Source organism: Salvelinus namaycush, chromosome 25 (genome assembly GCF_016432855.1).
Source record: "Salvelinus namaycush isolate Seneca chromosome 25, SaNama_1.0, whole genome shotgun sequence".
Taxonomy (NCBI): Eukaryota; Metazoa; Chordata; class Actinopteri; order Salmoniformes; family Salmonidae; genus Salvelinus; species Salvelinus namaycush.
Window position 1 is genome coordinate 23,299,036 of NC_052331.1, and position 26,345 is coordinate 23,325,380.

Here is a 26,345-nt window from a genome sequence, read left to right on the forward strand (position 1 = left end):
GGCAATACTAGTACTACACATTGTTAGGTTCTAATTATCAAAGTAAGAACTCGACGGACACTATGAAAGCTTAAACCAAGTTCATTCATCCCAGAGGATCGAACAGCTGAACCGACAAAAGACATTCACACAAGCACTGATATTTAACTCTTTCTCCTATGCTGTATCTCCTCCTACACATCTGAACAGCCAATGATGTTCAGAACCTTAGTGATATCTGTTCTTCCTCCTTTCTTCTGACCTGACCTCTGCCCCAAAGTGCTCACTCCTCCCCAACTTACGGCTGTCATGTTGACTCGTACCAGACAGTGTCTTTCCTCCTCCCATAGGATCCCTGATGGCTAACATTAATATCTTTTGACATAACGTAAAGGTTATAAATTACCCTCTCTCCCTCAGTGAAAGGAATTAGTATATTTCATGATTTCATATGTCAAGAAATCAGAACCCAACAAAATTTTGGTAGATGCATTCGGTTGTCCAACTGACTATGTATCCCCTTTCCCTTCCCTACTATCATGGTATTGCTATATTTTCCTACATTGTAAACTTCTGTCCTCCTTTTTAAACACTTCAGGATATGACACTATTTTATCAGTTCAGTGCCACAGAGACAGGGCCTGCATACCAAATAGCACTGTATTTGCAACACAGTGCACTACTTTAGTGCAACACAGTGCACTACATAGTGCACTACAAAAGTAGTGCACTATGTAGAGAATAGGTTGCCATTTGAGATGCATCCAAGTTCAGTAGTGTTCTCTCACCCGCAGAACATCTGGATGTTGTAAAGGGTGGGGTCGTCCTCCAGGGGGGCAAGCTGCTGGAGGCACAGTTGTTCACAGCCTCCGTTAAAGCCGTCAGAGCAGTCGATGCCAATGTGGTGGTCGTAGCAGCCTGTGCCATCCTTCATGGGACTCAGTCCAGGAGGGCACTAGAAAGAATGGGAATAAAGGATACAGGATGTTACAGAAAGTCAAAAACAATAGGGGCACAGATCAACTAAAATACACTAGGGATGTGATCTGGTTTCATATTGGTCAAATGTAATCATTTTACAAATCTTTAGTTCACACAGAAATAAGTAGAGATCAGACACATCCAGATCTCATGTGTGTGTACAAATTGTAGAAAATGTAGCAAAATGAGAGAAAATAAAGGTAACGGCTTTGATTATATTTTCCCAAACAACATTTGATGAACTCTGTCACACCACAAAAGATGTGCTGCTAACAAAGATATATGAGGCATAAATTCACAGAGGCATCCAGAACTTCTACAACTCTACACCTGCTTCCAGAGCTACAAAGACTCCCCTATCCTTCCCAAAGCAATTTTTCAGAGGCCAGTGAAGCCAAATTCACATTTTCTGTCAGACATTCCTTAAAAGGGGACTTTGATGGGATGATACTTAACAAGGCACCCCTGCCTGTAGAAAAGAGGAAAATACTCTGTTTGCCTTCAAGCAATAAGGAAGCATAAGCAACATATATATTTATTTATTTAATTACTCTCCCAAGTCTCCAGTGCCCATCGATCCTGGCCTCATCCCACTGGGCACACACTGGTTGACTCAATGTTGTTTCCAAATTACGTTGAACCAACATGGAACAGGCGTTGAATTAACATTTGTGCCCAGTGGGATAACAACAGTAGTCGATTGAAAGAGTAGGCTGAATCCTGATACCTCTAGCTCAAACGGACACATTTTAATAGGGATCAAACATGAACCAGTGCATCAATCGACTCTAAGGAGTCAAACATGAATTGGAACTTCATAAGTTGAGTCAAACAGAAGCACTGAAAATCCAGAATTGTCCTACATCAGGCCCTGTGGAGTTTTCAGTATTAAAGGTAGACTGACTCAGTGATATGACGTAGATACAGCATAGTGGGTCAATTTCTGCAGCAACTAAGAGCGTTGAAGTGCGAGGCTCAACTTCTCTGCGGTTTTAGTTTTCTGGCTACTACGCTCTAAACAGCATGCAGTAAACCCATGCAAATGCGCAGATACTGTGTGTGACTGTGTGTGAGCGAAGTCTGGCATCTCGCTCATCTCAATATGTGCGGTGCTACTTGTCGCAACGTTTTTTCGCTGAGTATTTCTTTAATATAAGATTTCAGATTGTTTGCACCTGTAGATGTTATGTACAGTTGAAGTCAGAAGTTTACATACACTTAGGTTGGAGTCATTAAAACTCGTTTTTCAACCACTCCACACATTTCTTGCTAACAAACTATAGTTTTGGCAAGTCGGTTAGGACATCTACTTTGTGCATGACACAAGTCATTTTTCCAACAATTGTTTACAGACAGATTATTTCACTGTATCACAATTCCAGTGTGTCAGAAGATTACATACACTAAGTTGACTGCGCCTTTAAACAGCTTGGAAAATTCAAGAAAATTATTTCATGGCTTTAGAAGCTTCTGATAGGCTAATTGACATAATTTGAGTCAATTGGAGGTGTACCTGTGGATGTATTTCAAGGTCTACCTTCAAACTCAGTGCCTCTTTGCTTGACATCATGGGAAAATCAAAAGAAATCAGCCAAGACCTCAGAAAAGAAATTGTAGACCTCCACAAATCTGGTTCATCCTTGGGAGCAATTTCCAAACGCCTGAAGGTACCACGGTCATATGTACAAACAATAGTACTCAAGTATAAACACCATGGGACCACGTAGCCGTCATACCACTCAGGAAGGAGACGCGTTCTGTTTCCTAGAGATGAACGTACTTTGGTGCAAAAGTGCAAATCAATCCCAGAACAACAGCAAAGGACCTTGTGAAGATACTGGAGGAAACAGGTACAAAAGTATCTATATCCACAGTAAAACGAGTCCTATATCGACATAATCTGAAATGCCACTCAGCAAGGAAGAAGCCACTGCTCCAAAACCGCCATAAAAAAGCCAGACTACGGTTTGCAATATGGGGACAAAGATCGTACTTTTCGGAGAAATGTCCTCTGGTCTGATGAAACAAAAATAGAACTGTTTGGCCATAATGACCATCATTATGTTTGGAGGAAAAAGGGGGAGGCTTGCAAGCTGAAGAACACCACCCCAACCGTGAAGGACGGGGGTGGCAGCATCATGTTGTGTGGGTGCTTTGCTGCAGGAGGGACTGGTACACTTCACAAAATAGATGGCATCATGAGGAAGGAAAATGATGTGGATATATTGAAGCAACATCTCAGGACATCAGTCAGGAAGTTAAAGCTTGGTTGCAAACGGGTCTTCCAAATGGGCAATGACCCCAAGCATTCCAAAGTTGTGACAAAATGGCTCAAGGACAACAAAGTCAAGGTATTGGAGTGGCCATCACAAAGCCCTGACCTCAGTCCTAAGAAGATTTGTGGGCAGAACTGAAAAAGTGTGTGTTAGCAAGGCGGCCTACAAACCTGACTCAGTTACACCAGCTCTGTCAGGAGGAATGGGCCAAAATCCACCCAACTTATTGTGGGAAGCTTGTGGAAGGCTACCCGAAACGTTTGACCCAAGTTTAAATTGTTTAAGGCAATGCTATCAAATACTAATTGAGTGTATGTAAACTTCTGACCCACTGGGAATGTGATGAAAGAAATAAAAGCTGAAATAAATCATTCTCTCTACTATTATTATGACATTCCACATTCTTAAAATAAAGTGGTAATCCTAACTGACCTAAAACAGGGAATTTTTACTAGGATTAAATGTCAAAAATTGTGAAAAACATATTTAAATATATATAGTTTAAATATATTTGGCTAAGGTGTATGTAAACTTCCGATTTCAACTGTATGTGTTTCCTAAGAAAATCCCTCTCTTTACTGTAGATCATTATGACCCATCCCACCACTAACAAGGGCAGGTAAAGATACACGTATGTCATTACACCAAAGCATTGTTGAAATTGGCTGTTTTTTTTCGCATATCCAAGTCGAATCTGTTATTTTTCCTGCAGTCTGAACAGTCAAAAATCACATAGAAATTGACATTTCAAGCCACATTCAAAACTACCTTTATAGGTGGTTTGAAATCAGATTCAAATCTGATTCCTGGTGACTTGTGTCTGAATGGTTAAATCTGATTTATTTGCCCTCAAATGGTTTTTAGACTGTTATTTGGTATATCTTGTTGCTTGCTAGCTATTCTGTTGATAGTTTAACAAGAACATTGGCAGCTAACTAGCTTTTTAATTGTTTACAAACAAATGAGTGAATTTGCTAGAAAACTAAACAGCTAGCTAGTTGAGTGCTGTGGCTAGCCAAAAAGGAATAATTTTGAAAGTTGGATCATCTTATCCTTTGAGTCTTTAAAAGTGTTTATTACACTATGATTTTGGACATTCAAAGCAACTGGGAAACATCCAGTTGCTACATTAGCATTAGCTTGCTACATAACTTCTGAGTCATAGGAAGCACGAGCACGACCACTAATCAGCCTGAACCACTGTGCATGTCACCAAATCTGATTTGGTCACTTGTAATTTGCTATTTGGACAAACAGTATTTCAAAATGGATTTGAAAAACAAAATGATTTGAGCATTAATGCCTGCAGTGTGAACAAGCCTCAAGAGGTCTGGCTGGCCCTCTTACGAATCAAATTGTATTATTAACATGCGCCAAATACAACAGGTGTAGACCTTACAGTGAAATGCTTACTTACGAGCCCCTAACCAACAATCCAGTAAAAAAAAAATACAGATAAGAAATAAAATAAACAAGTAATTAAAGAGCAGCAGTAAAATAACAATATACAGGGGGGTACCGGTATAGAGTCAATGTGTGGGGGCACTGGTCAGTTGAGGTAATATGTACATGTAGGCCGAGTTATTAAAGTGACTATGCATAGATGATGATAACAACAGAGAGTAGCAGCGGTGTAAAAGAAGGGGTGCAATGCAAATAGTCTGTGTAGCCATTTGTTTAGGAGTCTTATAGCTTGGGGGTAGAAGCTGTTTAGAAACCTCTTGGACCTAGACTTGGCGCTCCGGTACCTTTTGCTTAACGGTAGCAGAGAGAACAGTCTATGACTAGGGTGGCTGGAGTCTTTGACAATTTTTAGGGCCTTCCTCTGACACCGCCTGGTATAGAAGTCCTGGATGGCAGAAAGCTTGGCCCCAGTGATGAACTGGGCCGTTCGCAATACCCTCTGTAGTGCATGGCGGTCAGAGGCCGAGCAGTTGCCATACCAGGCAGCGATGCAACCAGTCAGGATGCTCTCGATGGTGCAGCTTTAGAACCTTTTGGGGATCTGAGGACCCATGCTAAATCTTTTCAGTCTCCTGAGGGGGAATAGGTTTTGTCGTGCCCTCTTCACGACTGGCTTGGTGTGCTTGGACCATGTTAGTTTGTTGGTGATGTGGACACCAATGAACTTGAAACTCTTAACCTGCTCCACTGCAGCCCTGTCGATGAGAATGGGGGCGTGCTCGGTCCTCTTTTTCCTGTAGTCCACAATCATCTGTGGTTAAGTGATTAACACTGGGTTAATGGCTAATGTATCAATGGCCATTGGGGCATATGTCGTAACAGGAGTCCCTCGCCTCGTCCCTCCCTGGACACATTGCTATTGATTTTGTCGCTAGGCTACGGGTACTGTGAAAATGGATTTATCACATGTAATGTAAAGAGCATGGTACATTGAATCTCCTAACTCATCTGTAGCAGAGGCTCTTTAAATCACTGGGCCTCTCTGCAATCGATGGCAATGGGTAAGTGTGGCAAAGGGAGGTCAGTGGAATTCATGTATTAATGGTCCTTGATGGCCCTTGCTTGTGAACCCCACATGTCTCTCCTTATTGACTGCTGGAAGCCAAATTCTGTGTGTGTAAATGTACTTGGTGAGTAAAGGTGATTCTGACTGACATGCAGAAATAGGAGAACTCAGGAGAATTTCCCCACTGCCAAGAGAATGATAGTCATTAAAGATGTGCTTGCTTTCAGGCTTGCATTATACTGTTTGAGGATTTTCCATACAGTTATATTTCCATATGTAATGAACACAATATTAGACAGAGAGCTGGTTTCAAGCACAGGGCGCAGCAGGTGTTTATTTGTAAAGGACCACAGGAGGAGGCAGGTAGCTGGGTCCAGGGGCAGGCAGAAGGTTATACACAGGGGGTCCAAAAAGTCAACAGTACAGGCAGGGAAAAGGCTAGTAACGTCATCCGGGAGATCATGCAATAGGTTGATAACATGAAATCCGATAGGCTAAAGTACAGGCAGGGAATAGGCAAAAGGCATCATTAGTGAGGCAGACAAAAACTATCATACACGAGAGGATTAAATTACATTGGGAAATCCAGCCCTCCGAATAGAAGTGTGTCACAAAACAAACAATACCTCACAATAATGGGGTGCAAAGAACTGAACTAAATAGTGTGTGATAATGACATACAGGTGTGTGAACAGGTGATCAGAATTCAGGTGATTGGGATCTGGAGAGTGAGCTGCGTTCAGGGGATCTATGTGTTTGAGAGTGTGAGCTGGAAGGTGGGCTGGAAAGTGAGCTGCGTTCAGGGGATCTTCGTGTTTGAGAGTGTGAGTTGGAAGCAGACGTTACACCATACAGCATTTTTGCAAAGAGTTCTATTGTGAATTTAAAACTCAACCATTTAGGAATTCACAATCCATAGGTCAAAGGTAGATTAAATCATATGCTTTGAAATGATTCAGATAAAGTGAAAATGGCAAAGGTCCTCTAAAGATCCCTGCATGAGAGAAACAATAGATAATGTCAACATACAGTATATCTCCTTTCATAGTAACGAAATATGTTGACACATTTTTTTTTAGTTGCTAGGTAGAATAACAAATGTAGCACCACAAAATAAACAACATCCTTCACTGGCAGTTTAAGGAAATAAGACAATAAATGATAATAGTGTACCGGCTTGTGAAGCTTTTGTATTTAGGCTGAACTGGAAAAACCCTTGAACCACTGTACCTTTTAATCCCATTTCCTAATGGAGATAAATTCCTCCTGCTCCTTCCAGTTTATGGGAATCAGCCATGTGTTGTTGCCACATAGCAACAAATCCTTTCTAGAGAGTTGGATAAACTTTGCAATTTTCCAATACGCCAAATAGGCAGATTGGAGAAAGTGAACAATAGAGATTGAATAGGTCTACTTATCCAGCAAGCAGAGTTTCAGGAGGAAAGGGAAGATATAATCTGTTCCAAATGTCATGGTTGAGGTTATCAACGTATATCAGGTAGTCTTAAGAGTTGTAAAATTATCCAGAGTACAGTAATATAATAACCCCTTGGGAATATATATGTAAACTTAAAATTGTACAGTGATTGTATTGACATTCTATAACGCCACTCCCAAACCATATATATCTTATCTTCATAAATCACCAGTTGTTGGGGGGGGATTAGTGTAAAAAAAACTTCACCAACACCTCCCCTGGTGCTAGCCAGTCATATTTCAGAGGTAGCTTTAGTGATTACAGAGGTGCATTAACATGCTCTGCATCTGTCCACGGAAAGACTGCAGCAGATTTTTCCAAAAGAGGATGTACTACCTTAAAACCCCCTATCGATCCTTAGAGGAAAACATCAGTACTGGCAGGCTGCTGAGCACCTGCTACTCTATAGGAGTATGCTCATAGAATACCTTGGCCAAATATCGACTCAGCTCAGAACTGCTTAGTGTCCAAAATGGGATCCAAGTCAGAGCTGGTTGCAGCTGAATGTGGACTACGTCAGTAACAAAGTGTATAGGCCAGCATGGGAAACATGTTCAGGTGCTTGTTCTGAAGTTAAATAAGATTATGTTTGACCGTGGACAGCTTAGACTGGCACAATTGAGCATTCTATTAATTGTAAGGTATATCTATATGTTTTTGAGGTATATCTATACTGTATATATTTTTGAAGGAGGAGTTCTCTGGGGGAAGGTATATGTGACACCCAAACAGCACACCTCATTTTTTAAATGTAAATTTGACAAGTTCAATGGCCTCTAAACCTTCAAGCTGCATACTGGACCCTATTCCAACTAAACTACTGAAAGAGCTGCTTCCTGTGCTCGGCCCTCCTACGTTGAACATAATATCCACCTCTCTATCCACCGGATGTGTACCAAACTCACTAAAAGTGGCAGTAATCTAGCCTCTCTTGAAAAAGCCAAACCTTGACCCAGAAAATATAAAAAACTATCGGCCTATATCGAATCTTCATTTCCTCTCGAAAAAAAATGAAAAAGCTGTTGCGCAGCAACTCACTGCCTTCCTGAAGACAACCAATGTATACGAAATGCTTCCGTCTGGTTTTAGACCCCATCATAGCACTGAGACTGCACTTGTGAAGGTGGTAAATTACCTTTTAATGGCGTCAGATTCTGCATCTGTCCTCGTGATCCTAGACCTTAGTGCTGCCTTTGATACCATCGATCACCACATTCTTTTGGAGAGATTGGAAACCCAAATTGGTCTACACGGACAAGTTCTGGCCTGGTTTAGATCTTATCTGTCGGAAAGATATCAGTTTGTCTCTGTGAATGGTTTGTCCTCTGTATATTTCGGTGTTCCTCAAGGTTCCGTTTTGGGACCACTATTGTTTTCACTATATATTTTACCTCTTGGGGATGTCTTTCGAAAACATAATGTTAACTTTCACTGCTGTGCGGATGACACACGGCTGTACATTTCAATGAAACATGGTGAAGACCCAAAATTGCCCTCGCTAGAAGCCCGTGTTTCAAACATATGGAAGTGGATGGCTGCAAACGTTCTACTTTTAAACTCGGACAAAACAGAGCTGCTTGTTCTAGGTCCCAAGAAACAAAGAGATCTTCTGTTGAATCTGACAATTAATCTTGATGGTTGTAAAATCGTCTCAAATAAAACTGTGAAGGACCTCGGCGTTACTCTGGACCCTGATCTCTCTTTTGACGAACATATCAAGACTGTTTCAAGGACAGCTTTTTTCATCTACATAACATTGCAAAAATCAGAAACTTTCTGTCCCAAAATGATGCAGAAAAATGTATCCATGCTTTTGTTACTTCTAGGTTAGACTACTGCAATGCTCTACTTTCCGCCTACCCGGATAAAGCACTAAATAAACTTCAGTTAGTGCTAAATACGGCTGCTAGAATCCTGACTAGAACCCAAAAAATGTATGATATTACTCCAGTGCTAGCCTCCCTACACTGGCTTCCTGTTAAGGCAAGGGCTGATTTCAAGGTTTTACTGCTAACCTACAAAGCATTACATGGGCTTGCTCCTACCTATCTTTCCGATTTGGTCCTGCCGTACATACCTACACGTATGCTACGGTCACAAGACGCAGGCCTCCTAATTGTCCCTAGAATTTCTAAGCAAACAGCTGGAGGCAGGGGTTTCTCCTATAGAGCTCCATTTTTATGGAATGGTCTGCTTACCCATGTGAGAGACGCAGACTCGGTCTCAACCTTTAAGTCTTTACTGAAGACTCATCTCTTCAGTGGGTCATATGATTGAGTGTAGTCTGGCCCAGGAGTGTGAAGGTGAACGGAAAGGCTCTAGAGCAACGAACCGCCCTTGCTGTCTCTGCCTGGCCGGTTCCCCTCTCTCCACTGGGATTCTCTGCCTCTAAACCTATTACAGGGGCAGAGTCACTGGCTTACTGGTGCTCTTTCATGCCGTCCCTAGGAGGGGTGCGTCACTTGAGTGGGTTGAGTCACTGACGTAATCTTCCTGTCTGGGTTGTGCCGTGGCGGAGATCTTTGTGGGCTATACTCGGGATTGTCTCAGGATGGTAAGTTGGTGGTTGAAGATATCCCTCTAGTGGTGTGGGGGCTGTGCTTTGGCAAAGGGGGTGGGGTTATATCCTTCCTGTTTGGCCCTGTCCGGGGGTATCATCGGATGGGGCCACAGTGTCTCCTGACCCCTCCTGTCTCAGCCTCCAGTATTTATGCTGCAGTAGTTTATGTGCCGGGGGGCTAGGGTCAGTTTGTTATATCTGGAGTACTTCTCCTGTCTTATCCGGTGTCCTGTGTGAATTTAAGTATGCTCTCTCTAATTCTCTCTTTCTCTCTTTCTTTCTCTCTCTCGGAGGACCTGAGCCCTAGGACCATGCCTCAGGACTACCTGGCATGATGACTCCTTGCTGTCCCCAGTCCACCTGGCCGTGCTGCTGCTCCAGTTTCAACTGTTCTGCCTGCGGCTATGGAACCCTGACCTGTTCACCGGACGTGCTACCTGTCCCAGACCTGCTGTTTTCAACTCTCTAGAGACAGCAGGAGCGGTAGAGATACTCTTAATGACCGGCTATGAAAAACCAACTGACATTTACTCCTGAGGTGCTGACTTGCTGCACCCTCGACAACTACTGTGATTATTATTATTTGACCATGCTGGTCATTTATGAACATTTGAACATCTTGGCCATGTTCTGTTATAATCTCCACCCGGCACAGCCAGAAGAGGACTGGCCACCCCTCATAACCTGGTTCCTCTCTAGGTTTCTTCCTAGGTTTTGGCCTTTCTAGGGAGTTTTTCCTAGCCACCGTGCTTCTACACCTGCATTGCTTGCTGTTTGAGGTTTTAGGCTGGGTTTCTGTACAGCACTTTGAGATATCAGCTGATGTAAGAAGGGCTATATAAATCAATTTGATTTGATTTGATTAGTACAGGCCAGCAGTACTGTAAATACGTGATGAAATGTCTTCACCAATGGAACATCAAATGAAGGAATAAATGTCTATATACCAATTACAAAGGCCAATTAAGACATTGGGGAATATTTCCACCCTGGTCATTCTCACTGCAGGGTGTCCGTAAGTGTGTGATAACAGTCCTAATGTCTGCATCATGTAAATACTAAGGTCTCCTCTGTTGGTAGGTACACATCCAACACTGCAGGCCGACGCTTTGTTTGGACAGGGCCCAATTTGTTCTGGTGGCAGATAGGCTGGACAGACAGCCTCACATTTCCCCTGTTCTAGCAGGAGTAGACGAGAGCTAATGAATCGCATAATAATTAGGTGATTATTAGACATTACTTCCAAACGACTGCACTGTCTCTCCTCAGGAGTGCCATACATCAGCCAAGACAAAGTGGGTCAGGCGGCGTCGGCTCATGCTAGGAGAGATATTAAACATGACGAGACGAGACTGGCAGCATGGACTCAGACAAGGTGTTAATTGATTTGTGGATTCGGCCTCTGGGTCCCAGCCAGTTACCACTATGATTTGACGGATGAAAGCATCATTCATATACCTAGTCACAAGGTAATTACAAAACGCCAAGTAATATATGCAACAGATGGCACCATCCTGGATATCTTGCAGTAACAAGAGTGGACACTTAGTAGGAACTGGTAGGAAAAAAATCTGTCAAAGGCAAAGATTGATTCCTTATTGCGGATCTAAGCTTGCAAATGTATGTTTATAAATGGGATGTCCATATTAAACCTTCATTACCATGAATCAAAAATCCAGAGCTTCAGGTAGGTCTGGGTGATGCAGAAAAGAATCCATATCACAATAATAGAAACAGTTATCTCCATAAAAGCATGAGGTATGCAAGGAAATGTTTAGAAATTAAGATCAACATGATGCATATCTATTAATATTCTTTCAGTATAATCAGTTGCTGAAAGTATCAGGGCTTTTGTTCATGACAGAAATAAGGGAGAAAACAAATAGAAAATAGAAAATGAAAATATGATTCTAATTTGATGATTGAATGTATTTTGCAGTTGCATAAACTAGGGGCACATGTCTAAGTATTTCATGAAGCTTGAGCATGTTAACAAATACCTTCTGAGACTGTTGTCGACTTCAGAGCTCAGTGGAAGAGCTGCTATCATTGACTAATTAATTAACAGGACCTCTTAATTCTGTTCTCATGTCCTCCGGATCTGACGACAACTGTACAGTATATACGTAGCTTTGTTTGTTGTCTGTGTTCTAGGTCCTGTGTTTTGCATTCTTTTTATTAAAAAAATAAAATAATGTTCGCCTTGGGTGTGAGAAATACACTTTACAAATTATTATTTATTATTATCCTAATTTAATATCATATAAGAATAATTTCCACAACATGACATAGATATATTTAGTGCCCTCATATATTGCAATGCTCTTTCCTGTGTTTAAATGTCAAACCCTGCAATATATTTTGTAATAAATCAAGACATTTAGTCATGACTTTTAGATACTGGAAACCATTGATACTATAGGTCACATCTATTACAAGAAGTGCAATACCAGGGAGTCTGCATGCTGTTGGTTGTGAACTCTGTGACAGCTGCATGTAGGTAGGTCTGTCCACCAGCACAATTAGAGCAGAAGGAAAATGTTCTCAACGATGGCAATACATTGTTTGCTAAATCTAATCGCTCGGCATTGAAATTACATTTACTTGAGCAGCAAGATTGTGACATTTACAAGCCTCAAAGAAACAAATGAGGTGATTTCTGCGCACTTGTATCTGAATGAACACCAAACCAAGTCAGGCCTTCTAACAAACAGGAATCTTAATTGCATTGGTGCAGAAAACGGATGTATTTTCAGATGATGCTAGGGACCCCAAAGCTGTGAAAGAACACTTACAGTGATGTCCAAGTATGACCTCTGTACTCAAATTGCAATTGTTAACTATGACAGATACAATAATGAACATTTGTTGTCGATTAAAATAGTGTCTGCTCATATATAATTAACATTCAAGTGTGAAATACAGTTCCTACACAAACATCTTGGTCAAAACCAGTTTAGACATTACATACAGCCCATTGCTGAGTCAGAGAATGGTCTTGATAGCCATGTTAAACCAACGTTTTGATACAGTCTTTTGATTACTAATGTTTTTTTGCCATGACAGTCATGTTTTGAGAAGTTCACTGCAGTAATGCAAATGTGATGTTTTATCAATCCAGTGCAGACATTTGAAACTGAAATGCATAGAAAATGTGCCTTAGATCTGTCCAACTCATGCACCGAATAGATATTCTGTATCTCATTCTAATATCATGCATTGAGGGTGGGAGGGCATAATATTTAGGAAATGTAAATCAATAAATTATTATCATTTGAGGAAGATTTGATAGTTCCAAAAAGTTTATCTTCAAACCTGTTACAGAAAGATAATCTGATCAGAAATACTGGATCATCTCTCATCTGATTAGAAATGCTGGATCACCTGAAACTCATGTCTTGAGCAAATAAATAGTCTTAAAGATGGTTGACAGCCTGAGTTTTTCACATCTTTCACCAAAAATCTGTCGCGAAACACCAACAAACACTAGGAGTACAACTTTTTAGTAGGATAGAAACCATGGACAGATGGTGAATGAAATAGAACATGCCTGGTTCATTTCATGGCCGCTAAGCAAACAAAGTGAGGTAGTACTGTAAAGGGGGCCATCTCCAGGCGGTACAGTGATTCACTCACCACACATCCACTGGAATCAAGCTTTCGGTCAGAGACGCAGCGGAAGTTTCGGCTACAACCACCATTGTCCTTTGAGCAGTCGCGCACTGGGCCAAATGAGTCCAGTAAAACCTCCAGACTGTCAAACGATGAGGAGATCATCAGCTCTTCTCTGGCAAAATAAAACACAAACAAAAACATTATAATCTTCCCCCTCAGCAAAAAACAAAATCATCAGTCGCTAGCAATCAAATGTCCCTCTTTGGTTATTGTCTGTTGATTGAAAATGGGTTGGTTGTAGTCCTCATCACAAAACAATGCACCAAATGCATCTTTCATTTTGAAACTTTATGATGTGCTTCAGTCAGAGCAGCCAAAAGTTGAATTTCAAAGCAACCCTGCTTTGCAAAGGGCCTAAGATGTGTTTGATGAAAAGCATTGGGTTTACGGTACGGTTTACAGTGCTTTATTGCTATAACCTTGCTCCAAGCCATCTGTTTTGTCTCTATTATGTGAAAAATTTCAAAGACTTGCAAGGTAAAATATTCCAGATTATCACATTGAAATATGAATAGAAAGGGTGGATGAAGAACAAAGCTTGGGCGTACATTCTTATTTTCAGGATGCTAAATCACCATGCCATTGAAGTGGAATATATATGATAAACTGAGTACTTTTATAAGAACACTGCCATGAACCTTGCCTAGGGGAAAGAAAGAATAGCCTCTCTTGTTTTGTAGATAGTATTCATTTGCTCCCTCACCCACTCCCAGAATGCTTCCCCAGAGATTGCCTGAAATAAACATATTCGATATTTCAAGATTTTATCAAACTAGCCAATTTTCTTTTATAATTGACTGTGGGCATTGTCTTTATACATTTATGGAGAACTAACCCAACAGGTCACACAGATAATGATGCATTTAAAAAAATGATGACGCATACAAATTTTTGGGATTAAGTACAGAAAATAACCTTTGTATTTACATGAGTGAAATCATCCATCCTTGTCGTCATGTTGTTTAACACTGATTCATGAGGAGGGTTACAGGTGCGTATGTGATCTCTCCCACGGTTGCACAAATCCAACTCTGCATGTTTGATTGAATCCAGACCATACATTAGTGGTCTTCAATAGACACAATCAATGTACATTTGAATCTTAAAACTTTATATAGAAAGAGGAGACCATTTACCCTAACCTCCAGCCACCCTAGTCATAGACTGTTGTCTCTGATACCGCACGGGCAAGCGGTACCGGAGCACCAAGTCTAGGTCCAAGAGGCTTCTAAACAGCTTCTACCCCCAAGCCATAAGACTCCTGAACATCTAATCAAATGGCTACCCAGACTATTTGCATTGCCCCCCTCTTTTACACATTTGCTACTCTCTGTTATTATCTATGAATAGTCACTTTAATGACTATATCTACATGTACACATTACCTCAATTACCTGGACTAACCGGTGCCCCCGCACATTGACTGTGTACTGGTACCCCCTGTATACAGTCTCGCTAATGTTATTTTACTGCTGCTCTTTAATTACTTGTTCATTTTATTTCTTATTCTTATTCATATTCATATTTTTTTAACTGCAACGTTGGTTAGGGGGCTTATAAGTAAGCATCATTTCACTGTATTCGGCGCATGTGACTAATAAGATTTGATTTGATTTTGATATCTATATGATTAACAAGAACATTTAAGCAATATGAAAGTCCACTCTGCTCATAATTCAGAAAAGACACAAAGAAGAGACATTCAGGCTATTAGCTGTTGAAAAATACAGGCTGGCTAATTACTTCTCTTTACCCTGTAATTTGCCTTATGTGAAATATTTCAAAGACTTGCAAGGTAAAATATTTCAGATCATCCCATTGAAATATGAATAGAAAGGGTGGATGAAAAACAAAGCTTGGGAGTACATTCTTATTTTCAGGATGCTAAATCACCATGCTATTGAAGTGCAATATAAACTCAGTAAAAAAAGAAATGTCCTCTCACTGTCAACTGCGTTTATTTCCAGCAAACTTAACATGTGTAAATATTTGTATGATCATAACAAGATTCAACAACTGAGACATGAACTGAACAAGTTCCACTGACATGTGACTTACAGAAATTGAATAATGTGTCCCTGAACAAATGGGGGGGGGGGTCAAAATCAAAAGTAACAGTCAGTATCTGGTGTGGCCACCAGCTGCATTAAGTACTGCATCTCCTCCTCATGGACTGCAACAGATTTGCCAGTTCTTGCTGGGAGATGTTACCCCACTCTTCCACCAAGGCACCTGCAAGTTCACGGATATTTCTGGGGGGAATGGCCCTAGCCCTCACCCTCCGATCCAACAGGTCCCAGACATGCTCAATGGGATTGAGATCCGGGCTCTTCGCTGTCCATGGCAGACTACTGACATTCCTGTCTTGCAGGAAATCACGCACAGAGCGAGCAGTATGGCTGGTGGCATTGTCATGCTGGAGGGTCATGTCAGGATGAGCCTGCAGGAAGGGTACCACATGAGGGAGGAGGATGTCTTCCCTGTAACGCACAGTGTTGAGATTGCCTGCAATGACAACAAGCTCAGTCCGATGATGCTGTGACACCAGACCATGACGGACCCTCCACCTCCAAATTGATCCCGCTCCAGAGTACAGGCCTCGGTGTAACGCTCATTCCTTCGACGATAAACGCAAATCTGACCATCACCCCTGGTGAGACAAAACTGTGACTCCTCAGTGAAGAGCACTTTTTGCCAGTCCTGTCTGGTCCAGCGACGGTGGGTTTGTGCCCGTAGGCGACGTCGTTGCCGGTGATGTCTGGTGAGGACCTGCCTTACAACAGGCCTACAAGCCCTCAGTCCAGCCTCTCTCAGCCTATTGCGGACAGTCTTAGCAGTGATGGAGGGATTGTGCATTCCTGGTGTAACTCGGGCAGTTGTTGTTGCCATCCTGTACCTGTCCTGCAGTTGTGATGTTCGGATGTACCGATCCTGTGCAGGTGTTGTTACACGTGGTCTGCCACTGCAAGGACGATCGGCTGTCCGTCCTGTCTCCCTGTAGCGCTGTCTTATGTGTCTTACAGTACAGACATTGCAATTTATTGCCCTGGCCACATATGCAGTCCTCATGCCTCCTTGCAGCATGCCTAAGGCACATTCACTCAGATGAGCAGGGACCCTGGGCCTTTCTTTTGGTGTTTTTCAGAGTCAGTAGAAAGACCTCCTTAGTGTCCTAAGTTTTCATAACTGTCACCTTAATTGCCTACCATCTGTAAGCTGTTAGTGTCTTAACAACCATTCCACAGGTGTGTAACAGTTTAACTTTACGTCCGTCCCCCATACCCGGGCGCGAACCAGGGACCCTCTGCACACATCAACAACAGTCACCCACGAAGCATCGTTACCCATCGCTCCACAAAAGCCGCGGCTCTTGCAGAGCAAGGGGAACCACTACTTCAAGGTCCCAGAGCAAGTGACGTCACCGATTGAAAGGTCATTAGCGCGCACCACCGCTAACTAGCTAGCCATTTCACATCCGTTACACTCACCCCCCTTTCGACCTCCTCCTTTTCCGCAGCAACCAGTGATCCGGGTCAACAGCATCAATGTAACAGTTTAACTGTAGTCTGTCCCCTCGCCCCGAGCCGGGCGCGAACCAGGGACCTTCTGCACACACCAACAACAGTCACCCACAAAGCATCGTTACCCATCGCTCCACAAAAGCCGCAGCTCTTCCAGAGCAAGGGGAACCACTACTTCAAGGTCTCAGAGCAAGTGACGTCACCGATTGAAAGGCCATTAGCCCGCACCACCGCTAACTAGCTAGCCATTTCACATCCGTTACAGGTGCATGTACATTAATTGTTTATGGTTCACTGAACAAGCATGGGAAACAGTGGTTTAAACCCTTTACAATGAAGATCTGTGAAGTTATTTGGATTTTTAAGAATTATCTTTGAAAGACAGGGTCCTGAAAAAGGGACGTTTCTTTTTTTGCTGAGTTTACATGATAAACTGAGTACTTTTATAATAACACTGCCATGAACCTTGCCTAGGGGAAAGAAAGAATAGCCTCTCTTGTTTTGTAGATAGTATTTCTTTCCTCCCTCACCCACTCCCAGAATGCTTCCCACGGAGATTTCCTGAAAGAAACATATTTGATATTTCAAGATTTTATCAAACTAGCCAATTTTCTTTTATAATTGACTGTGGGCATTGTCTTTATACATTTATGGAGAACTAACCCAACAGGTCACACAGATAATGATGTATTTAAAAAAAAAAATGGAGGGTTTAATTCTTATACTGAATTTAGGCTACCTTTATGATGTATTCATTTTTTTGTATTAAGTACACAAAATAACCTTTGTATTTACATGAGAGAAATGTTATTCGTCACATGCTTCGTAAACAAAAGGTGTAGACTAACAGTGAAATGCTTACTTACAAGCCCTTCCCAACAATGCTGAGAGAAATAATATAGAAACATAACAGTAAAGTAAAACACTTAATAATAAAAGTAATAATAAATACACAATGAGTAACTTGGCTATATACACGGGTCACCAGTACTGATTCGATGTGCAGGGGTACAAGGTAATTGAGGTAGATATGTACATACATATGATATAACCAGGAATAAAGTGACAGATAATAAATATTAGCAGCAGCGTATGTGATGAGTCAAAAAAGTTAGTGCAAAAAGGGTCAATGTAGATAGTCCGGCTAGCTATTTGGTTAACTATTCAATAGACACTATCACTGTAGATTTTAACCTTAAAGCTTTCTATGTAGAAAGATGAGCCCATTTACCCTAACGTTCAATTATATATATGATTAAAAAGAACATTTAAGCAATAGGAAAGTCCTCTCTGCTCATAATTCAGAAAAGACACAAAGAAGAGACATCCATTCAGGCTATTAGCCATTGAAAAATACAGGCTGGCTAATTGCTTCTCTTTACCCTGTAATTTGCCTTGCATTATACTTTACTCTTTATAGGTGAGTCACAGTTAAAATGGAAGGAAATACTGTATGTTGTGAGGATTCTGATTCCAAGTCTACAGATCACTCTACATGTATCTATGAATACTCTGCGCTCTACATGGCTTAACTTACAAAACTTTCCTCCATCTAATTTCTGTTGCTATATAGGATAACAAGGAGTAGAAGCAAGTAACTAAATCTAACCCTCTAAATGGTTCATTAAATGGGGAGAGAAAGTTGAACGCTGACTCTTTGAAACACAACTTTAATGAAAAAAGGTGCCCAATGCAGTCAAAATAAAAATGTTCCTGTGTTTTGTATCATATTGTATCATTATGGGGCGGCAGGTAGCCTAGTGGTTAGAGCGTTGGGCCAGTAACCGAAGGTTGCTAGATCGAATCCCCAGGCTGACAAGGTAAAAATCTGTTGTTCTGCCCCTGAACAAGGCAGTTAACCCACTGTTCCTAGGCTGTCATTGTAAATAAGAATTTGTTCTTAACTGACCTTAAATTAAGGTTTAAAATATATATATATTGTACAACAGCTGATAAAACTAACACTGTGAAAAAATGTGATCAGTGTTATTTCCTGATAGTTGCTGGTTGAAAATAAAATGTACCCAGGACCTTCCAAACAGCAGGTTTTGCATGGGTTGTGTTTCGGCTTCCGTGGTAACATCACTAGATTGTAAATTAGGTAATAGACCAATAACAAAGAGAGTTCCCAACCTATCTGCCAAATAACAGCTAGTTTTCTGTTTCCCCTCCCCAGTCAGACCACTCAGACCACCACTCCCAAATATATTTTTTGCAAAAAAGCTCATTTTGTATCTTTTTGACCATTTTAATGGAAAACTGTTACAGTAAGGTACTCCATTGTGACCCAGAAATTATTTGAGATTGATATAAAAATGGCTGCAGTTCAGTTTAAAGATCTTTTGTCAACTCTTTTGTCATTTTTATGAAATCAATGAATTAAGGCACAGCCACTTTTAGATCAGAGCCTTTTCTTCCTTGTGTTGCTGTCAGAGAGTAAGACGTGGTGACAAATGATTTTCAAACAAGGCCTCAGAGGGAGCACGCAGCTCCAAAGCCGAGTAAATTAACAGCATCTAGAGGTGGTAGGTAGCTGTGGCGTATGCTACTGCCCTGGGGGGACGCAACGTGAGCGTTCATCACGTCATCAATCACAAGACATGTAGTTATTTACTCAGTTTTCAAGAAAGCTGCCAAATGATAAATAGAATATAAAAACCCAGGAAACAAGTAGGGTGTAATGGGATACTGTATAATATGGGAGAATAGTTTACATTATTGCAGTAAAAATAGAGATATGCACTAGGACAAAGAGAACTGTGGTAGTCTATTACTGAGAAAGCAAGACTTAAAGGGATACTTCAGGATTTTGGCAATGAGGCCCTTTATCTACTTCCCCAGAATCATATGAACTGGTGGATAGCATTTTTTTTGTCTCTGTCCAGTATGAATGAAAGTTTGAGGTATGTTCACGAGCCAAGGCTCGATACCCATATACTTACAGCCACAACTACCTCTAACTTCCTTCATAATGGACAGAAAGACATAAAAATGGTATCCACAAGTTCATCTGACTGATAAAGGGCCTCATTGCCAAAATGCTGAAGCATCCCTTTAATGAAACCTATTATCAAAATGATTTTCATTGTTTGTGGTATTACATGAGCAGTAATATGTTTTTGTTGTAGCCAGGCACTTGTCTTTGGCCTGTTGCTCAAAAGTGAAGCCGTTGTGGGCTATATCATTACTATTCTGAGTTCAGCTGAGAAACTATTTTAGTGCTTCACAGAGAAGAATCCAAATGTAAAAGCCAAATGAGGAAAATCTGCCCTTTTGTTAAGAATATTCAAGCTTCCAGTAACAAGCCATCCTCCAACTAATATAGAGCACGGTTTTCATGATCACCCATTCAAATATTCAGGATAAAATAGATTTGTACACCTACTCCATAATAATCCACCCTGTGTTTTCTCTCTTGTAAGGTTGGCTCCCAATGTACCATTGAATTTGGTACAGTGCCTCTAATGACGCTCCAATGCTGGACAGAGTGGTTGTGACTGCAATGAACTGAATGACGATTTGTGACATCCAGTTAACATGGATCATCATCATCATCCCCGTTCAATATCAGCTGAAAGTGATGATCTTGCTACTATTGTTCAACTTGGACTCAGTAACCTAACATCATGGTACTAAGAATGATACACTACCGCTCAAAAGTTTGGGGTTACTTAGAAATGTCCTTGTTTTGAAAGAAAAGCACATTTGTCGTCCATTAAAATAACATCAAATTGATCAGAAATGCAGCGTAGACATTGTTAATGTTGTAAATGACTATTGTAGCTGGAAACAGCAGATTTTTTATGGAACATCTACATAGGTGTACAGAGGCCCATTATCAGCAACCATCACTCCTGTGTTCCAATGGCACGTTGTGTTAGCTAATCCAAGTTTATCATTTTAAAAGGCTAATTGATCATTAGAAAACCCTTTTGCAATTATGTTAGCATAGCTGAAAACTGTTGTTCTGATTAAAGAAGCAATAAAACTGGCCATCTTTAGACTAGTTGAGTATCTGGAGCATCAGCATTTGTGGGTTCGATTACAGGCTCAAAATGGCCAGAAACAACAAACTTTCTTCAGTCTATTCTTGTTCTGAGAAATGAAGGCTAATCCATAGGTGATAATATCTTTCTAGGAGCTGATCCGCCCTCAGAATTGTGGAATAATTATAATGTTAAGGTAAGATTTTAATGGAGAATGCTGACCCGAGAGCAGAGTTGCCTTTCTTTCAATTCTATCAGTATCCACACATGCCTCAACGACGAACTAGGCGACCATTCCCTCTGCATGGTGTTTTGGGAAACACATGTTACATTCCCTCTGCATGGTGTTTTGGGAAACACATGTTACATCTTCGTCCGTTGTAGAAAAGATGCATCGTTATAACACTAGTAAGCCTAAGTTCAATCACAATCAGGAAACCCAGCCCTGGTCTACTCCTGATGGACCTTAGTACCGCTTTAGAAGTGGCATTCCTTTAAAGACAAGTAAAATGCCCGTTCAGTGGTGCTTCGAAACTGTCTCCAGAGAAGGTTTCGTGTCGGCATTTAAAAATCCGTAGTGCACCCTTACAGACAAACAGGCAATTTCAAGGGTATATGACTGTGGCAACTTCATTGCCAAGCCCTAGCGGTCATACATAATAGGACTATTATCTTATTTTTTTATTGTTTTAACAAATGGCCATTTAAATGTTGAGCAAAATGTTATATTTCTCACATCCCTAGTTAGGACCATCAACTGGAAGGATTTAAAAGCTTTGATACAAAGGATAACTTTGAATTCAGCAAATGGTGGATGTGTGAAGACTGCAGTCAGTTTGAGCAGCCAGGTGAAATTGCAATAAAAATGCCTTGCATACTCAGTGACTATAATTTGTGTTTCTCTAAATGTCATAGTTATAATGAAACTACCCGCACGTAACGAATGCAATCAGGGATATGGCTAAATAGATGTAGCTTCAAAGTTGCATTTGTTGAAGTGTGTATAATATAAGTTGACATTTTTCCGCACTTCAAAAAATATCTATGTGCAAGCAGTACATTTCCTTTTGAGAGGTTATGAACCATTTAACAATTCAATTCAACTACACTTTTACGGTATTACATTGCCAAATGAGTTTTGTTTTTGCTGCTCTTTTATTGATTTTTTGCTCAACTTTAGTGTTTCTTTACTCTTTGAATCATGATCAATGAAACACTTGCAATGTCTGACATCAACCCTATAACGAGTGTAAAATGTTCCAGAACAATGTATAGGGAATACAAAATGCTTTGATATGGAGGATATTCAACGGTGATTATGATGGAATGAATATACTGTTGGCCTATGTAGCCTCAAGATATTACTTTGTTTATAGCTAATATCACTCCTTGTAAAATGTACCTCATGAAACATATGGAAAAGTTGAATCTCTTACCTCACATCCACAGCATCCTCCATGACAGTCATATCAGTCTTGCACTTGGCTGAAGGGTTGATTGCCAGCTCAGCAGGTGGAATGACAAAGCTTTTACTTAATGGTAACCACATCCCTTCCCCCAATGTGTATGTGAACCTGAGGAGGAAAAATGCACAGATTTTGACACATTATGGTACTAATGGAACAACATCATTGGAAACAAAGTAGAAAGAACATTGCCTACTTTGTCCACTTAATTTAGTATTTCAAAAAAAGCTGGGTTTACTACCACTTTGCTAATGCTTGTTTGTCTGAAATAAGCTGAATTTCAGGTCTTCTGGTGCCTTGTTGAGTGGTAACTCAGAAGATCAGTGTGGAGAACATCAGTGGTTGTTTTAATTTCCTACAGAGAAATACAATAAAACCCATGGCCTGTTGCCCATATAGCCTTGGAGACTTTGGTGCCTTTGACGATTTGTTTGTCTGTCTTTCTCTGGATAATCACAAGCATATCCTCAGTTGTCTTCAAAGGCCTTTTACACTCACTTAAACTAAAGGCTGATTGGACTCAGGAGTAGCACATTATGTTTTTTTCTCACAGTTCAATAGTTTTAGAAATCCATCTCTGGCAATGGTTCATAGCATTCAACCAATAGTTCTCAAACTACACTGAATAAAAATATGAACGCAACATGTAAAGTGTTGGTCCCATGTTTCATGAGCTGAAATAAAAGATCCCAGAAATTATCCATACACCCAAAAATATTATTTCTCTCAGATTTTGTGCAGAAATTTGTTTACATCCCTGTTAGTGAGCATTTCTCCTTTGCCAAGATAATCCATCCACATGACAGGCGGCATATCAAGAAGCTGATTAAACAGCATGGTCATTACATAGCTGCACCTTGTGCTGGGGACAATAAAAATCACTCTAATATGTGCAGTTTTGTCACACAACACAATGCCACAGATGTCTCTAGTTGTGAGAGAGCGTGCAATTGGCATGCTGACTGCAGGAATGTCCACCAGAGCTGTTGCCAAAGAATTGAATGTTTATTTCTCTACCACAAGCCGTCTTCAATGTCATTTTAGAGAATTTGGCAGTATGTCCAACCAGCTTCACAACCACAGACCGCATGTAACCACGACAGCCCAGGACCTCCACATCCGGCTACTTCAGCTGCGGGATCGTCTGAGACCAGCCAGTGGAGAGGAACTATGATGTCGGCAATTGGGAGCTTCTTGCGGTCAAACTGGCTTTGGGGGAGTGGCGCCACTGGTTGGAGGCATCGGAACATCTCGTTACGGTTTGGACTGACCACAAGAACCTGGCCTAAATCCAGGAGGCTAAACGCCTCAGTCCCCGATAGGCTCGTTGGGCTCTTTTCTTCACTCGGCTCTTTTCTTCTTCTTCAGATTCACGTTATCTTACCGTCCGGGGTCTAAGAATGTGAAGCCGGATGCACTTTCTCGCCAGTTCCCTAGCTCCAGTGAGGATCAGCCGCTTGGATCCATCATCCCTAGGTCGCTCATTCTCATGCCGGTGTCCTGGGGTATAGAGACTGTAGTGAGGGAGATGCAAGGTAGGGAGGCAGTTCCTGACTGCTGTCCTTGGAACAGACGTTTTGTTTCTCTTGGGGAATGCTCCAAGGCACTTCAGTGGGCTCACTCGTTGCATCTCACCTCTCATCCGGTAGGGCAGCGAACTTCTTCATCCGCTGCCAACACCTTCTTAACCCTGGTCTCATCTCTCTATGGATTTCATCACGGGTCTTCCATCCTCAGAGGACCACACTGTCATCCTGGTCATTGTGGACCGCTTTTCCAAGGTGGGACATTTCATTCCGCTGCCTAAGCTTCCATCTGCCCATGAGACTGCTCAGCTAGTCATTCAGCATGTTTTCCACCTTCACGGACTTCCTCTGGACATCATCTCTGACCGGAGCCCACAGTTTGCCTCCAGATTCTTGAGGGCATTCTGTACTCTTCTGGGGTCATCAGCCAGTTTGTCCTCGGGATATCACCCTCAGTCCAATGAACAAACAGAGCGGGTGAACCAGGATCTGGAGACCGCCTTACGGTGCTGTGTGTCCGCCAACCCCCGCAACATGGAGACAGCATCTTCCCTGGGTGGAGTACGCACACAACACTCTCCAGTGTTCCTCCACCGGCCTGTCACCATTACAGGTGTTGTACGGATACCAGCCTCCTCTGTTTCCAGATCAGGAGGTTGAAGTGGCGGTTCCATCCGCTCAACGTCTCATCTCTCGTTGCCGCTGGGCCTGGAAGAGGGCGCTCCTGAGATCCTCAGCTCGGGTTCAACGGCAGGCCAACTGTCATCGCCGTTCGAGTCCTCTCCTGTGTCCAGCCCATGGTCTGGTTGTCTACTAGGGATCTGCCTCTACGCGTGGAATTAAGGAAGTTGACACACCGGTACGTTGGGCCATTCAAGGTTCTATGGTGCATCAATCCAATGGCTTATCGTCTTGTCTTCCTCAGTCCATGAGGGTTCATCCCACCTTCCACATCTCCAGACTCAAGCCTATGGTGTTCAGTCCTCTGGTTCCGGCCACACGGACTCCACCTCCGGGATAGCTAGCCTAAACTGTGCGGCGCATCTTCTCCAGCTGCCAGTTCTGGCAGGGGACTCAGTATCTCATGGACTGGGAGGGTTGCGGTCCTGAGGAGTGATCCTGGGTTCCGGTTCGAGACATTCTGGACCCTGGACTCGTTCGGAATTTCGTCGCCGTTCAGCTACCCATGGTGGAACGTCAGGAGCCATTCCTTGAGGGTGGGGTGGGGGGGTCCTGTAACAGTTTCTGTTTTATTTGATTGTTGTTTCCTTAGGTTACCGCTGGAGGGCACCCTTACCTTGTTTTCTAGTTTCCAGGTTACCCTGATCATTACTTATTGGTTTCACCTGTTTTGATTACATTCTCTGTTCACCTGGTTGCCTTGCTATTTAGGTTCCTCAGTTGGCCTGTATCTGTGCTTAGGTCTCATGTTTGTTCGTATACTCTTGTGTGGTTGCCTTGTTTCTGTCAAGACTTTAAGTAAAAGATCTGGATCAAATCAAAGTTTGTCATTTGCGCCGAATACAGTGAAATGCTTACTTACAGGCTCTAACCAAGAAATAAAAACAACAGTAAAAAGACAGTGAAAAATAACAGTAGAGAGGCTATATACAGTAGCGAGGCTATAACAGTAGCGAGAATATATACAGGCACCGGTTAGTCGGGCTGATTGAGGTAGTATGTACATGTAGATTGGTTAAAGTGACTATGCATATATGATAAACAGAGAGTAGCAGTAGCGTAAAAGAGGGGTTGGCGGGTGGTGGGTGGCGGGACACTATGCAGATAGCCCGGTTAGCCAATGTGCGGGGGCACTGGTTGGTCGGGCCAATTGAGGTAGTATGTACATGAATGTATTGTTAAAGTGACTATGCACATACGATAAACAGAGAGTAGCAGCAGCGGAAAAGAGGGGTTGGGGGCGGCACACAATGCAAATAGTCCGGGTAGCCATTTGATTACCTGTTCGGGAGTCTTATGGCTTGGGGGTAAAAGCTGTTGAGAACCCCTTTTGTCCTAGATTTGGCACTCCGGTACCGTTTGCCATGCGGTAGTAGAGAGAACAGTCTATGGCTGGGTCTTTGACAATTTTTAGGGCTCTGACACCGCCTGGTATTGTCACGTTCCTGACCTTATTTCCTTTGTTTTGTCTTTGTTTAGTTGGTCAGGACGTGAGCTGGGTGGGCATTCTATGTTATGTGTTTCTATGTTGGGTTCATGTTCAATTAGCCTGATATGGTTCTCAATCAGGGGCAGGTGTTTTACGTTTCCTCTGATTGAGAACCATATTAAGATAGGCTGTTCACACTGTTTGTGGGTGATTGTTCCTGTGTCAGTGTTTGTTCCACACGGGACTGTTTCGTTTCGTTCGTTCGTGTGTTCCGTCCTGTTCGTGCGTTCATGTGTTTTGTTCTCAAGTTCAGGTCTG

The 26,345-nt window shown here is 41.9% G+C and overlaps 1 protein-coding gene across 1 annotated transcript in view; it reads right to left on the minus strand.

The window, feature by feature from the left end:
• Positions 1-26,345, minus strand: part of astn1 (astrotactin 1) — a 235,296-nt gene that overhangs the window by 129,934 nt on the left and 79,017 nt on the right. The window contains exons 10-12 of the mRNA XM_038963261.1: positions 22,362-22,499; positions 13,380-13,530; positions 768-934 (exon numbers count right to left, since the gene is read on the minus strand). Of these exons, the coding sequence (XP_038819189.1) occupies positions 768-934; positions 13,380-13,530; positions 22,362-22,499 (456 nt within the window). The remainder of the gene's footprint in view (positions 1-767; positions 935-13,379; positions 13,531-22,361; positions 22,500-26,345) is intronic.